The sequence below is a fragment of the Nilaparvata lugens genome, chromosome 5, assembly GCF_014356525.2.
Source record: "Nilaparvata lugens isolate BPH chromosome 5, ASM1435652v1, whole genome shotgun sequence".
Lineage (NCBI taxonomy): Eukaryota > Metazoa > Arthropoda > Insecta > Hemiptera > Delphacidae > Nilaparvata > Nilaparvata lugens.
The window spans coordinates 20,555,726-20,572,749 of NC_052508.1; the positions used below are offsets into that span (position 1 = coordinate 20,555,726).

Below are 17,024 nucleotides of genomic sequence, written 5' to 3' on the forward strand. Positions count from 1 at the left end.
CTCACTCACTCTCAGTGTTCAACTATGCAACCCAAGTTTCATATGTTTAAAATGAATCAATTCTCAGGAAAGAAGAATTTCTCATTCATCTATTGTAATTATAATAAATTTCTACATCTCAAATTACGAGCAGAAAAATCTGAATGAAGAATCGGTACTCTATTATTACTCTTCATATTTTAAGCCCGAAATAAAGAACATCCTCTAATGAAAATACCAAAGCTTCAGACTGCCAGCACAATGTAATAATTTCAGAGATGCTGTGAAAAGAATGAAAGGAGTCTGAAATCAATAGAAGTTAAGCTTCTTTCTCTGTTCAGAGAGGTGAATTGAGGGAGACCCAAAGGCAAAAAGTAATATATTTAGTGTTTGTGTCGATGAATTGTCTCCATCAAGTCTCTCAGAAGACTTGAATTTTCTGAGAACTTAAAGAATTTTCATTAGTTCAATTGCTAATAAATTATTATTCCCCCTCTCTGTCCATTCCACGATTTTTTAGATCTCCTGTACGGAATAATTTTTTTTAAAGAATAAGCTCGTCATTCCAATTTAATTTCAATTGTGAAAATATTCTTGCAATTACTCAAATGAAATCACCAAACAATTCAGTGGAAAAGGAATGATGAAACCCTTGTAAAATATGGAAAAATAATGAAACTGAGAATGACTAATCCTTGATATTAATAAGTTTCATATACTCTAGCCAACAAAGAGTCAAGATCGTCTCTCTGTTCACAAGTTTCTTATCTCTTCCATTTATTTATCTTCTTCCTTATTTTCTGGTTCATTCTTCAATATTGGTTACTTTTGTTGCAGGTCGTTACGTGGGAAGTCGACCAATAAAGCTGCGGAAAAGTACTTGGAAACAACGCAGTCTTGAGGTGGTCAGGAAAAAAGATAAAGAAAAACAAGCTCTCATTGGACTATTAACCGGAAGATAGCTAGAGTAGAAACGAGGTTTGATAAGTGATTAACATTTTGTCCAACCAAATATTTCGAGTGTAAAAATATGTTGTACAATTTAGATGTTTTGACAAACCGTTCATTGATTTATCTAGCGGTTTCAAGGCGCTATTTTACTGCCCCATCCTAATTATATCCTAATTTACTATTACTTTCCATCTTGAAATTAATGTTATAAATTAATAGCTATGTTTGATTAGCCTACTAACTATGTGTACAATTTTGTATTGTTATAAGAAAAAATTGACCATCCGACGTAGTTGGTTAGTTATTAGAGTTACAACTCTAATAAGCGATCGCTGTAATCATGGCTTTAGCTCTCATTCCGTCTGGGGACTATAGAATCCTACTTCTCATTACTAATGAACAAGTCATACCAGTATGTGTGCATCATCAGCAATACGCCGTGCAAACACACTAGTGTGGAACGCAATACGGCAACGGCTACCTCTACCATTTAACTACTGCTTGAAAATTCTTCCGCTCCCGTCGACGTCCCGCGTTTCGCTACAGTGTGCGCGAGGCTGATATGCCGCAATACGCAATAATTGTAAATGAATAAGTTGGTTCTTATATATTTAAGTGCCATCAAATCAAAAATAACAGTTGTAAAATCGGTTTGAAATTATTGCTGTAAGTTGTGTTCGTCAAAGTAATAATTATTGTTTTGCACTCTCCCTCCATGGTTGATTATAACAACACAGTCTAGTGGTTGAAGAGTTGACACCTGCCGTCCATCATAGACCTCAGGAAGCACGTTCGCACTTCCTAGCAACTGTTTCTATGTCATGTCAAAACATAATGAATAAATCAATATTCACTGTCCATTAGGTAGGACAGTGTCGAACTAGCCATCCAGTGGAGCGGTGAAACAGGGCAGTGCAATGCAGTGCAGATTGGTGCACTCAATCACACTTCAAATGTTGCTCTGCATCCAGTTATAAATTCGTCAAGCTAGTTGTCATTTATCATTAAAAATATTCTCGCAAACGCAACACATTTTATTCAAGGTATTTGAACGTATTCTTAATTGTTAAAAATCGACTTTATAACTATCATTTCGAATATTACTGAACATTTCCCGCGTTTAGAACTTGTGACGTACTTTTTTTAATATTTTCTGTTGTCTTTTCCCTCCTTATTCAATCACAATTTGTTGAGAAGTATATTTTAACAGCACTAAAAGTTATTCAGAAACATTGCTCCTTGTTCAAGATTGATCTCATTCTTGTTCTGTTTTCTTTTGCTCAGAAACTCAATTCGGAAATTCATAATCTAAATCTATTTAGTTTGTATTAAGAAAGTATAAATAATTAAAATCATCATATTTCTGTTCGTGTTCCTTACAATCAAATTTCCAATTCAAATTCCACAATCTAAAAGTATCTGTATTTCTAAAATCATGACAAACTTCGTCATTTGACTCATGATTTTTTTCTTTATTTCATGTTTAATTTTATTTGCTCTGTTTGTTTATTTACTCCAACTATATATTTTTCTTTCAATGTTTGTTCTGATTGTTTATTCACTCCAAATAATATTTTCCTTTCTTTAGATAGAATTAAATCAATATCAGAGAAATTGGGCAAAAATACCTAATTCCTTAAAATTCAGTTTTCAGACAAGTTTCATAACAATTTGTCTTTTTAAATAACAATTATTCAGTATACAAATTGAAGAACATTTTGAAGTAAACGGAACTTCTTATCTAGCTCTTATTCACTAGAGGTTTCATTAGACAATAAATAACTTCACATTCATGCTAAGAATAATGAATAATATTTCTGTCAATAGTTAATTAGGGTTAAAAATCCTCAAGCAGGACAGTTGTAAGTCAAATTTAAGAACTAAAACGATTGGACTAAATTTACTGATAGGACGATCTACTGAAAGATTTTTTGACGTTGTGAAGTTGTCAGTAATTTATTTTAAGCATAAATTTAAAAATTCAACTTTACTTTGAAATTTGAAAAAAATAATGACTGAAAATAAATTCCACCATTAACTCGAATATTATCCCCTTTCACAGCTGTATTATTCCAATACGCCGTATTTCCAAAGAAATTGATTGATAGTCACATTTTCCTACTTATAAGAGCCTGTTCACATGACAGCGATTTACGTTCGGTTGTCGCGCGGTTGACAAACCGAGCGATTGTCAGGTATAGGGAAACACATGGTGCCGTACACATGCATCGCTCGGTTTTAGTAGTCGCCGGCGAATCGCGGTGGTTGTAGTCTCAGACTACAACCGCTCGGTTGCTGGGCGGCTCGATATACTAGAGCAGGCATGAGAGCGTACACATGTCTTCAGTCAAACCGAGCGGTTTCGATCAGAGCAGTAATATATGTTTAAGAGTAATTATAGTGATTAAGTACATAGAATAAGATATTAAGATTGAGTACATAGATGTTGTACCTAGTAACTATTTTTCATAACCGAGCGCAAACCGCTCATGAATCGCTGTCATGTGTACGAGGCTGGCAAACCGAGCGATTTGCCAATCGAGCGACAACCGAGCGTAAATCGCTGTCATGTGATCAAGCTCTAAAAATCATCAAATAAAAAACAAGTTAATAATAGGATAAAGACTCCATGTATTATAGGTTTCTACGAAGATTTAGAAAACTATTTTATTCAAAACAAAATTCATTCCAAAGATTTCCGACTCAAAACTCATATTTCCATTGATCTCAGGAATCGCTCAATTTCACTTGAAATAAATGTTCATCTCATAAATTTCCTTGAATCCTTCTGCAAAGTTCACAGTGTAAGATGCGTAGTCAAAGATTGTGACTTCTCTGTTCCTTTGCTAAGTCTGAATGATCTGTATCTTGCTCCTTGTTTACTCATCTCTAGCTTTTGGAGCTGCCTGTACTCCTCATTACTCTTCAGCTCTTGATTGCTGGATATCTGTTCTGATGGAAGTGTGTAAGCCTTATAAATCTTTGCATGTTGAAGTTGAGAACGATTTATCCTACAGAAAGAAAATAGTAGTGATATTTGTAGATAGTAATATTACTATCAATAGGAGTTTCAAGGAACAATAAAATATCCAATTTGTATTCAAAATGAGATTATTGTCGCCTTTTACCATTTTCAGACATTTTCCACTGAATGACGTCAACAATGAAACACGTTTTTATTATTTTCACTGGGTTTTCACAGGTGAGATACTGTATTGTCTTATTTGAATTTTTGAAAATGGCACACGATTCTGATTTTTATATTTTACCGTAATATATTCAGTAAGAAAAATTGGTTTGATAAAAAAATTATGTAAGGTGTAGCCTAATATGAAATAAATGAATGGAATTTCTTCGTATTGCAAATAAATTGAATAACTAATTATAGTGAGGTCCACGTTATAATGACAGTATTTGATCAACTTTGGTGTTGCTATCCTTGTCTATTATTCGACAAAGTAGGTAGTACTAACCTTTTCTTGCTCCACAACGATGCCAAATCTGTTTTTGACAATGTAGAAAGATAATTAATCAAGGCAGAGAATCGGAAACGCTGTTCTCCCATCTCATTCCACTGTCATTATAACGTGGATCTCACTATAGCAAACTTTCTATCAATAATTTCTGGAGTATAATGTTCGTAAAAGATAAATCTGTTATATAATAAAATTTCATAATTACAATTCAAATATGTAAAACAAATTCAAATGATCATGATGATAATCTTAATGCACATTCCACTCTATTCATCGCTGTGATGTTTTTCCTAGATACTCGCAACGGGAACAAGAGGAAACAGTTTATCAATTAATAAAAACCTCACATTTACTGGAGAGTTATCAATTGAAACCCTCACAGATATGGATAGACGGAAGTTATCGATTGAAAAATCGTCGTTGGTGAATGAAGAACTCTTGGATACAAATTTAACTTTCTTTCCGAAAGAAGAATTGAGAAACAATTGGGAAATACGAACCTCTCACTCACACACCTCAACTATTCTTCATGGTTATCCTATGAACCCAAGATCAGAAGAGCAGCCCAGCACTGAAGCAGCATTTAACGAATTCGAAAATAATTGTAACTTCAAAACCGGAATGTATTACGATATATGTGGCAAGTGTGTAAATAAGACAGCGTATGCTAATGAGTGTAAAATCTGTGGTGGAAGTATCAATTGTCAATCTTGTTCGAATACACCTGATACAAAGCCGGATCAATGCGGTCAATGCTTGAAACTGGAAGACAACAGTTGGAACAATTGTACAAAAACTTTTTCCATGTTTCCGACTGTTATCGATATAACTGCTGTGGATAAACATGGTATAGTTTACTTGAAAGGTGTAGGTCTAAGTGGAGGCAGTCTTCCAAACTTGGAATGCTCTATCCACAACTCTTTTGACAATAAGTTTCTCAATGTCATCAATATCCTTCTCGTGAAGAATAAAATACAAATTACATTTGAAATGAACGGCGTGGAACATGAATATCAAGTCCACTGCAATACTTCCAATGAGGATGCTGTTATTGGATTTTATAATCTAACAATTATCAATTCAAACTCCCTATCAATACTCATGTTGGCTCCAAGTAGTGTAGTTTTGGGGAGAGAGGTTGAGTTTCTTGTAATAGCGCGTGGCATGTCCACTCTGAGTGACATCATATGTTTTATCAAGGCCAAGAATAACGCGCTTCTTACAACTTTACCGACCGACAATATTCAAGGGAATTCTCTTGTGACAAACATCACTTGTCCCCTGTACACTCCAAAATGTGCGGACAACTTTGTTTTTGGCATTGCATACACATATGAGGCAATAGCAAAACTTGGAAATTCCAACACAAAGAAACTAGAAGTTAAAGTCAGTGCTCCTTATTTGAAATCGAAATATTTCTCATCGGATCTGAGACAAGTTGTATTTGAATTTAATGACATTATTGAAGGTCCATCAAATTGTGCACATCTATTTATTCCAATGACTCTCCACCTACTTGGAAATCAGCCAGTTTGTCATTATAGTGCTAATATTCTGCGTATAGTACTAGGGCAACAAGCTTCTTTGAAATCTATGAAAGATATCAAATTCATTCCTGGACAAATTCGTAGTGTTTGCGGGAGTCTTACTAACGCCCCTGCATTTTCAGGAAGTACTCTTGTTGAATCTACAACTGATACTGGTGTACTTTTGAATAAGCCAGTTTACAAACTTATTGGTCCCAGTGAAATTTGTGTAGTCGATGGAAGTTTCAATACCCACTACTTATTAGCGTTAATGGATCGTAAAATGTCACATTATGAATATTTAACATCATCCAGTACAACCCAATTCGTTGTCCATTCTCTGGGCAGTGAAGAAATTCAATACAAATGGACACTGAGATATTACTTTGAAACAGATGTAGAAGGTGGTGGAAGACAGCGACGGAATCTGCTTGTGTGGCTTAGTGTAAGAGAATTGGAGAAAATTTTAAAAACAGTGACAAAAAGTGAGGTTATTATTGATAATTCTCTACTTGTACCAAAAGTTAAATACGTTCTCTCAGTAATTGGACAAAATCGTATAGGTGAGTCGGGAGAAAGTTTAAATATTACTTTTCAATTATCAACATCTCCTAATAGATCTTTATCAAAGGATCATTTGGAATTGACTATAATTGGATCCCCTGTTCTTAATCCAGGCACTGATAACTGGTTTGAAGCTATAATAGCATCTTCATGTTATGATGATGAGTTGAACAATACTTACAAATTTTCTTGGATGATTGATAAGATTGGTGACTTCCCAACCCAAAGAGGACCAAAGCTTTTTCTTCCTGTGGGAATATTGAAAAGTAACTCTTCCTACACTATAACCTGTGAAGTACAATTAAATAATCAGGCAATATCGAAAAATAGCTACAACTTTCGCACTACAGTTCCAAAATTCAAAATCACTATCGGTATTTCAGATATTGTTTTTGGAACAGGGCAAACTTTGCAGCTATGGTCAGCTATAACTGACTCTACTCATGACACTCGGAATCGATTTGAATATATTTGGAGCTGTAGTTACAATCGAGTCAATGAATGCTTTCTCCCTCTCTCAAACTCAACCAGATTAGAGGATATTTTCAAATCAGAGTTCAGAAAGAAAATATTAACTTTGAAATCTGGGTCTCTGATGGTTGGTGTTTATACATTCAGAGTTTCAGCAACTCTAAAGGAAACCAATGACACCATTGTGAGTCCACCAACAAGAGTCAGAATTGTTGAAGGAGAGCCTCCTCTTGTATCTATTGAGAAATATCCTATTTTTACAGTAAATCCAAGAGAGGATTTTAATATTGTAGCCAAGGTAAGCCGCTTATATCCAGGGTGCAGATTGAGCTGGGACTTTTTGAGAGCTATCGGATCATCTTATATTGAGCTCAACTCTCTCATCAATGGAACTAATTTTTTTGTACCACTTGATTCAAATATCAGGGTGAAAGAGTTTCCTTTGATAATACCAGGCAAATTACCAGGATGTATGGAAGAAAATAACTGTAATTTACTCCAAGAAAACACATTCTACACACTGGAATTAATTGTATCCTGTTCAGCAAAAGTTCACAGTTATGTTACTACTAAATTTCAAACAGGAAGTCTTCCCAGAATATATAATCTTGAAGTGAAACCACATGCAGGTGTAGGCTCAGTAACGGAATTCCAATTCACCACAGATACAGCTTACTCGTCTCAAGAATACCAGCCTTTAGAGTACAGTTTCGGTTTCAAGATATCTGGAGAGAAAACATTATACTTCTATACATCTTCAAACTGGTTGAATCATAAGACTGTGCTTCCTTCATTGTCTGACAAACTTGAGTCTCCCACCACTATTGAGACGATCTTGAAAGTCTGCAATAACCAAGGGATATGTGTCTCTAGACTAGGTCCTCCTGTACTTACTACTAATCCAAAAAATGTGTCTCTTCAAATGCTAAATTCTCTCAGGTATAGTTACTCTTCATATTTGAGAAATGAAAATTATAACGAAGCGTTTTCTTTGGCATATGGATTTTTTAAAACTTTCAAATCAGCAGGCAATCAGTTATCTTATCAAAATCTGTCACAAATAATTGAGTCAGAAATCATGCGACAAATTGCGACGGTAACAGGATATCTGGAGAAAGATTCTAATTATAACATGAAATCTGCTGTAGCTCTTATTGAATCTGTAACCGCAACTGTACAGTATTTAATTCATTCTGAAATCTTATTAGGAAATCTAGTATCGTTCAAGAAAAAAGTACTGCAAATTCTTAAAGAATCTAACAGGTCCACTGTAGAAGTTAGAAGCTTGTTCAGTGAAAGTAATTATCGTAAAAAGTTTCTTTCTAAGAAGCATATGAAATCGGAATCGCTATTTTGGAAAGCGAGGATACAAAGAGAAATCAGTGTGTTGCCTCAGTCCCGTGAAGAGGTACTAACGTTGGATACTGTGAAAACCATGCTTGAAGCATCTGAAGTAGCTATATTAAATTTTACTGAGCAGGAGAGTGCAGTTTCTGAGGTGCGTGAACTCCTTCAGAATGTTGACTACTATGTTTCCTCACTTTGTGATCAAACTTTCAATGATGGTAAGCTCATTTACATTGGCACCAAAGTAGCCGAACTGAGTGTAAAACGGATCCACCTTGATGTGAGTTGCACTGAGGAAATGCCCCTACCTGATTGCAAGACACAATGCTTCAGCAGTAAGGCGTACATCAAATTGGGAGAGAAGCTAGCAAACACATTCCCTGACAATGACAACATTTGCTATGCTAGTCTTATTTACCCATCCGATTACTTATCAACAGTTTACAGTGGAAATATCTTAAACAATGATTTGAGATTGAGCAATGTGTATAGTGTTAAACTGATGACTCAATATTATTCTGAGCCCAAGACTGAAGAAGAAGTCTACTATGTTGAAATGAAAATCCCCATAAAAAATTTCGTTTTCGGAAATGGATTCACTCTGAAATGTTTTGTTTGGATTATGGAAAGAAGGGAATGGATCCCAGATTTGTGCCAGAGTCATTTTGTTGAAGATAGCAGTCGTTACATTCGCTGTGAATGTCCTGTAAATCACTATATTAGGTGAGTACATTATTCGAATACATAGCCTACAATACTTATTTCCACCTCGAGTTTATTTTGTAATGATATAATGAGTAAAAATCGTATTATGTGATTATTTATTTTCTATATAATGACTATTATAATCTATCATAAAAGTATAACTAACTGTTGAGTTAGTTATTACACTCATTAATCAGGTTGCAGTTTTGTAGGTTTAAGCTTCTCACTTATTCATAGTAGGCTATAAATTAATAATCTACTGATTTGTTCTAACCTGGATAACAGTTCGTAAATTGGTAAGAGGGACTTTGCTTCAGCTAAAACTACTTGAAATTTGGGACTTCCGAATGAAGACTCGGCAGAAGGGGATTTGGTTGGACTACACTATTGCATGATAAGTGAAGATCCTATAATATTAAGCATATAATACTATAAAAATTTCTTGAAAGTTGACTTCATTTTCAGTGTTTTTGCTGTGAATGATACCAATGAATTTGGAGAATCTACTGAGTTTGATAGTTTACTGGAAGAGGAGCAAAATTTGAACCATGTAACTGCCATCTCAGAATCAATGCATCAGTCGTCCACCAAGCCAGACTGGGAGCTTGTTTCTCTAGCTTATCATAGGATTACATTCAGGTAATTCTATCAATCTAGTAAAATTCTTCTCAGCTAATCTGTAATAATGCTGGTATAATATTTTCTTTCCTGAAAAATTGTATTTAACCCAGAAACTTGTTCTCAACTGTTTTATTCTGATACTGTCGTATCATCTAGGTACCAGCATTTGTTAACTTTCTATTTGATAAAATTCCTCATGTAGTTATCAAAATTGTAGAAATAATGGGTTTCAAGAGTAGTGGGGAAAAATTATTTTTGAGCTAATTTATCAATTTTTATATTCGTATTCTGATGCATTCTAGTAGTATATGTTTGATAAAACATTTATTATTTTGACTCATCCTATTAAGAAAAACTTTTCAACAATTAGCCTAGAGTGAAACTTTCATAATTTTCTGGTAAGTCAAGTACAATAATTGTGAGAAAAATAAATTGTTGTTCTTATGTTTGGAAATGTCTGTCGTACAATTCATTCAAAACGCTTATTTCTCAGTTTTGAGATCTGACCATTCTCATGAATAAATCTGCTCCATCATGGAAAAATAATCGTAGAATGCAATAATAAAGACAAATTTAAATAAATATATTTCCAGAATCCATCCCCGGTACCAGTAAATATATCGGTATATTAGTATACATTTTAAAATTTGCAAATAATATGATTGTTTAAGTGGCAAGTGTATTCTTCACAGATGTGTGGAAATATGTTTCCAGGATTGATGAAGATTATGAAACAGTTGTTGGGTCGAAACGGGAAGAATTCATAGGAAGTGTGAAGAATCAACTGGTAGAAAAATTTCTAATTCCTTCAGACATGTTCAAAAATGTGACGGTTTATCCAGGTAACGAATATATTGAGTTTTGGGTAAGGTATACGAGTTTGATCAATTTCCAGGCTACTGATAAGCCCAAACAATAAATTCATATCTTATTTCTTATGATTGCGGGAACAAAAATGTCATATTATTTTATATAATGTAAGACAGATACAGAAACAGTTTTAAGAGTATATGGAATACTTCAATAGGTACTTCAATTTGAATACGGTAAAATAATAATTTGTGAGTATTGATGTAAGTTTTAATATATAGGTGCTCAATAAGTTTGAAGAATAATATATGTGAAATGTTTTAATTTGAATATAATAAGTACAGCTTCAACATTTGCAAAATCCTTTTCGTTCATGTAAGGCAGAAGTACAATATTATTAGAGTTGTTATTCTCTTTCTTATTCCTGTTTCTAACGTTGCAAATATTTATTTTGTTTCGATTGATAAATAACGACAGAATATAAAGAGAACAAATCTTTGTATTGAAGAGTTGATTATTCATTAAATTCTATATCAAGAACATGAAGCAGCAATTATTTTATTTTGAAAACTCATAGAAAACACACAGATAGTAGCTGTTTCTGAGAATAATAATATTGATGTATCAGATTGTATCATGAAATCTCTCACAAGATTTTATAACTTTATACAGATGACATGGAGTTGAATATTTAAATGTAAGGAACAAGTTGTTTTCTCATAGAAACTGAAGCTCTGCTCATTCAAGTTCCATGAACTCATTGCCAACAGTCTCTGCCTTTGAATCACTTTGAAATTAATTAAATCTCTGCTTTGAAATTTGATACTGAATGAATCATTCTCTGGAAACATAACTTTTCAAAGAATAATTATTATTAGGACGAAAACACATTTTCCGATGAAAATTAGAGAGTATAAAATAAGTTATATTTAGGCTACATGAGAAAGAACGTTAATTCTCAATTCGTTTTATCCTATTGATGTTTTATGAATGAAACGTTTTGAATGGTCACAGGTACTGTGATGGTGTCAATGCAGCTGGTGAACTCGACTTCAGTGTCAGTGAGCGACATTCTCCCCACGCTCGTCAGAGCGTTAAACTTCGGTGACCTCACACTTAGTGGCATCAATGGACAGCCGCTCAATATTCCACCCCAACTTCTGCAAATTTCTGAAAAGCTCATAGGAGGCAAGTGGATTTTGAATTAATCATTTCAATTATCCACTTCAAAATCTTACATGGTCATTTTTCAATTATCCAGTCATTCACTTCAGTTAAGATGAATTCCTCGTTGTATAAATAGAATCCTGAACATCACAGGCGAAATTATTGAGTCCTTTTTAAAAGTTGTTACCCACCAGAAAAGATTTCAACTCAAATGCAATCATCAAGTTACTCACTGGAACAGATTTCTCATCATATGATTCTTCTAAAGATGATATTTTTCTATTCATTCTACTGCTGATATCAAGCTATTTTTCCTTCAATAAACATCAATGCATTCGCCACATTCTATTTAGAGATTATAAAGTTTTAAGCGTTCGGCAACTATATATGCATACAATTCTTATCTTCATTAAATGAAACCCTTATTCAACACGTAATGTAGAACATGCGCACAACACTGGATCTAGAGATAGGGAATTGTATATTGCTAGAAGAAAAATACAACCTTTGGCTCAGAAATGTGTACTATAGATTGCATAGATTTCTACATAGATTGCAGGTTTGATGCCTAGTGAGATCGGACACCCTATATACAGGCTGTAAAATTTTCAATATTCATTATCTGTTGAAGTAATGGGAATGAACATTTCAAAATTCAAAAAAGTATCAAACTTGTTAATAATCATTGGAAATGAAAGTGGCGAGCAATTATTGTATAAAAACTAATATTGCATGATATTTGAACATTATTCTAACTTATTTTTACACTATCTGTATCTTTACACTACGACAATTACTTCTAAGTTCTTTTTTTTGGCGCTATTTATTAAATTAGTAGAAATAGCCCAGATTATGGAATGTATTGTATAGAAAATTTATTTAGATTTAAAATATTATATTTTTAGGGCTGGTTTCCGAGCTTGGGATTTAGGTAAGTTCTAGTGCCGGTTGCACAACAGCCGGTTAAATTTTAACCGTGATTAAATTCCACGAGAACCAATAGAGAAGCCGTCTTTTCGAAAACGCCTTCTCTGATTGGTTCTCGTGGAATTAATCACTGTTGAAATTTTACCAGCTGTTATGCAACCGGGCCCTAGACTTTAAACAGGTGAAGTCAGAAAATTGGCTTTCCAAAACGGGGCGTAGCCGCAGTAAATAGTTCCAGCAGAATAAATAGTTATTTTCTCATTTCTATAATTGGAAACGTTTTTCCTTGACGAAATAAAACATCCCTAAATAACTCAAAATAGCTGAAACTTAACATTTTATTTTGTGTTCAATTTTCTAGTTTTTCGAAATTTAATTTAAACGTGACTTTGACTATGACTACGATTACGCCCCGTTTCGGAAAGCCAATTTTCTGACTCCAGCTGTTTAAATCTATAGGGCCCGGTTACACAACTGCCGGTTAAATTTAAACCGTGATTAATTCCACAAGAACCATTAAGAGAAAGCGTTTTTTGAAATGACGGCTTCTCTGATTGGTTCTCGGAGCTAAATCCCGAGCTCGGAAACCGGCCTTAAATGCATCCCGACACATGGTGCGATGCTACACATTAGTTTATGAAAATTAATCCCATATTGTGAATGTTTTTTCATGTTTAATAAAAAAATACCTTTGACATGTGTTACATGACAGAGAAAAGATCAAAAAATATCCAATACATACATACATACATATCCGGGTCCCGTTCCAGCTAGTGCCGGGTCTGGGTGTTTACAATGCCTCTCCATCTTGTTCGGTCCTCCCACCATCGCTCGTCCTCCACCTGCCGCCATCGGTGTCCTCTCTTCTCCACTTTGTTGGCCACTGAGTCTGTCCATCGTCGTCGCAGTCGTCCTCTTGGTCTCCTCCCTTCAATCCTCATCTCCTCCATTCTCCTTGGCAGCCGATCCTCTCTCATTCTCTTCATGTGCCCAAACCAGCGTAGTCTCATACTTTCAACCTTTTCCCCTATACTCCCCATGTTCAATTCTCTTCTTATATCCTCATTTCTAACTCTTTCTCTTCGTGTCTTCCCCTTTATTGCCCTGAGGAACCTCATTTCTCCTGCCTGTATTCGACTCCACTCTCTTTCCGTCATCGTCCATGTCTCGGCTCCGTATATGATGGGTACGTAATACATCTTGTACATCATAATCTTTGCCTTTTCTGGTACTTTTCCATCCCAAATCAAATGAAAAATATCCAATATCCAAGTATAATAAGAAAAAAGTATGATTTCATGATTGAAACAAAGTCGTCCTCAATTCCTCATTGCTTATCAATGAACTTCATTGCTCATATAATCAAATATTTCAATTTCCTGATTTCATCTGTACTGTACAATGATTTATCACAATCGTTCATTGCAATAAATCTCATTGAGATTTTATTTACTTAGGTCTCAATGATATGTCTTTTTTCCAGTTGATAACGATTCTTCTGAAGCTCTGCTGGTCGTATTGATTGGATTTCTGATTTGCATTGCTGTATTCACCTCTTTCACAATTGCAGCTATAATACTAAAGAGGAAGAATGATAAATTGACTGACGATGAAACTGAAGAGGTAAAATATCTACGCAGCCATTATTTATACCAGAGACACACTATTGTAATTTCTATACCTTTATCAATATCTATCTTTAACACCATTTGATTTTGAATTGTCTTAGGTTATAGAAGAAACACATTAAACAACAAAATGCCAATCATCTTCTACATGATTTGTTTCCGCTCGTTAATGTGTATGAATCTTTTGTTTATCAAATTACGTTCAGTTTATGCAATCAAAGAACTATTTCATAATTTGACAGACAGACAGAAAGATTTTCATTTCCCAGAAAATGCAAATCACAAAATAAAACTCGTATGTACTCAAACACAGTTTCAATACAAATAAAAACAATATAACTAATACACTAAGCTAAATAACTTTTGAGAAAATGGTTTTAATTCTTATTATTATTATTATGTAGTATAATATGATTGAGGACTATTTTCATAGCCCATAACCCCTAGATTATTTAATTCTCCCTCGTTTCCCTCGTATATAAGAAATGTATTGTATGAATTCTTTATTACAGACTGCCAATGATTTGAACTTCCCAAAATACAGAGAACTCTACTTCGAGCAATCAATAGATGGATCTGAAGCAACTTTGAATCAATACAGAAGACCTGTTCAAGTTCAATTCCAACCTGATTCCAGTAAGTAGATGGCAAATAGATAGATAACATTCATAATATTAATCTACCTCTCATCTTCAATTGATGCAACACACATATAGGAAGCTGATAGTGTTCATAGTTTTGTTGTTAAAGCAAAATTGAAACCACTACTATTAATTGCAAAATGTTTTGATTCACTAATTTGCAATATTAGGCTGTATGGAATTACACTCCAATCAATTTTATTTTTTAACGTATTTTTCTTGATTTTTAACATTGATTTAACCCAAATATTCATAAATAGTAAGCTTTTTAATAAAAATACATTTCTCCAAATGAATGTTTAAAGTTATCAATTTAAGAGCATTTGTCTGCAACAGTTGTTTCTCTGGGTCTTTCATCAAGCATCAATTAGCATTTTACCTTTGATCAAGGTAACGTTTGAAATTAGAACAAAAATTCGATCGATTCACTATTTTTCAGATCTCTGGTCATGGACATTATTTGAAAATAATTTTATAATTCCTATTAGTTGTTTTAATTATTAGTAGCCTACCGAAGAAATGAATTGTACCGTACTACTTTTCGCAGATGGTGAGGACTCTGGAATTAGTATCATACCAGAACTAGCAAGACATTGTGCTACTGAAAATGGTGCCATAGCATCCAGTAATGTAAGTGTGCTCTGAAATTCGACTGAGTTTTGTGTCTGAAACAGAAAATAATTCTGTGCTTAAAACTAATTGGAAGAAATAGATTATTAAGAAACGTGCTGCTAGCATGGTGTGAGTGTTATATGATGTAGATTGAGAATAGCAGAATATTTAGAGTTAGAGAATAGAAACTACAATAAATTTATTTCATTCAAATCAAATTCAACATTGAACAAAAATACAAGGATGAGTATTGAACAAATTTTTATTCGATTTCTTAAAGTTAGATTGAAACTCAAACTCTCTGCTACTGTGGAGTGTCTTTAGGCCTATTCTCATTAGATGTTAGATACGTTAAAATATCAATATATTCAAAGATATTCACATCTGAAGATACCATAAATGACGCAAAAATAGAACTAATGAAAGTATACATTACAAATCGTTGCTATCAAATTTTATTGATCAAAGTATTGAAAATGGGAAAAATAGTTCAGCTTTAGATACCCAATAAACCATTGTTATATTATTTTAGCCTTATTTATTGCTGATTTCCAATGCGAATATCTCAGGAACGGTTTGATTGATGTCAATACATAGATAACGATGGTTTGATTTGACTTATCGATATCGTCATTCTATTTATCTTAAAATTTTGTATTGAAATCATACTTCTATTGCATGATCAGCTTCCCATTGAAAAAATTAACTTACATCCATCCATGATGGCAAAGCTAGAATTTCGATATCACAGAAAAAAGTAACGTATTTTGATTTGAGCTAGATGACCAATAACACAACAAATTTCATTTGAAATATTAAGTCACTATCGAACTTTTCACTATATCTGTACAGAGTTTCTCAATACTGTGCTTTTATGCTAAAATGAATTTGAAAATAGTTGAGCTACCTTCATGAATGAACACATTAATTTTCACTTTCCTCTGATTTTTCCAGGTCCATTGCAATGTTATTGAGAGAAGTTTTTTACCTGGCTCCTCTGCTGAGAACATGTAATCTAGGTACCGGTACTCAACTTTCTCATTCAACTCATGATGGAGTAAAGAAAATTCTCTTCTGTGCAATGGAATTTTTAATAATATTCTATTATTTTTTGTTTTTTATATGTCATAAGCTGCTTATAGACAGGAGAAGTATAGACTAAACGTTCTTGTGGTCACTTGTTATTCATTTCCATTTGGCTTATCAATAGGCTATTACTATAATAACAGTAATTGTTTTTATAGAATACTTATATTGGACCAAAACTGTTAAAAATATATTCATGAATAGAATGAGTAGATCTAGAAAACTAAATAAAAATTATTATTGTTATTCAAAATAATTATTTTTTGTCTACAAAAAATTCACCAAAAATTGCCCAAGTTTATTAGTAACATACCTCACATTCTCATCATGTACACGATATCTCATCTCCCAATTAACGGAATGACTTGAAATTTGGAACTTAAGGTCCTTACACTATAAGGATCCAACACAAACAATTTCGATCAAATGCAATTCAAGATGGCGGCTAAAATGGCAAAAATGTTGTCAAAAACAGGGTTTTTCGCGATTTTCTCGAAAACGGCTCCAACGATT

At 33.7% G+C, this 17,024-nt stretch overlaps 2 protein-coding genes across 3 annotated transcripts in view; both read left to right on the top strand.

Annotated features, from left to right (window-relative positions):
* The window catches only part of LOC111043257 (RNA-binding protein 42), a 40,589-nt gene extending 39,549 nt beyond the window's left edge, over nt 1-1,040 (top strand). The window contains exon 6 of the mRNA XM_022328163.2: nt 817-1,040. Within this exon, the coding sequence (XP_022183855.1) occupies nt 817-941 (125 nt within the window). The 3' untranslated portion in view covers nt 942-1,040. The remainder of the gene's footprint in view (nt 1-816) is intronic.
* A 385-nt stretch (nt 1,041-1,425) lies between these two features.
* On the top strand, nt 1,426-16,764 carry LOC111043268. 2 transcript variants are annotated; one of them, XM_039427896.1, is made up of 10 exons: nt 1,426-1,973; nt 4,068-4,132; nt 4,701-9,037; nt 9,485-9,658; nt 10,355-10,482; nt 11,465-11,638; nt 14,028-14,167; nt 14,685-14,808; nt 15,361-15,443; nt 16,380-16,764. In XM_039427896.1, the coding sequence occupies exons 2-10, from the start codon at nt 4,082-4,084 to the stop codon at nt 16,437-16,439; spliced, it is 5,271 nt and encodes a 1,756-aa protein (XP_039283830.1). In that variant the 5' UTR covers nt 1,426-1,973; nt 4,068-4,081; the 3' UTR covers nt 16,440-16,764. The 2 variants fall into 2 exon arrangements, with proteins under 2 accessions (XP_039283830.1, XP_039283831.1); XM_039427897.1 differs by lacking the exon at nt 4,701-9,037 and having other exon boundaries at nt 1,453-1,973.
* The last annotated feature ends 260 nt before the right edge of the window (nt 16,765-17,024 follow it).

Bases quoted from the DNA above. Each gene is read 5' to 3' on its own strand.
- LOC111043268 (XM_039427896.1), top strand. From the start codon at position 4,082: ATGACGTCAACAATGAAACACGTTTTTATTATTTTCACTGGGTTTTCA. The intron at 14,168-14,684 runs GTAAAATATCTA...TCTTTATTACAG, and splicing joins CTGACGATGAAACTGAAGAG to ACTGCCAATGATTTGAACTT. The intron at 14,809-15,360 runs GTAAGTAGATGG...TACTTTTCGCAG, and splicing joins TCAATTCCAACCTGATTCCA to ATGGTGAGGACTCTGGAATT.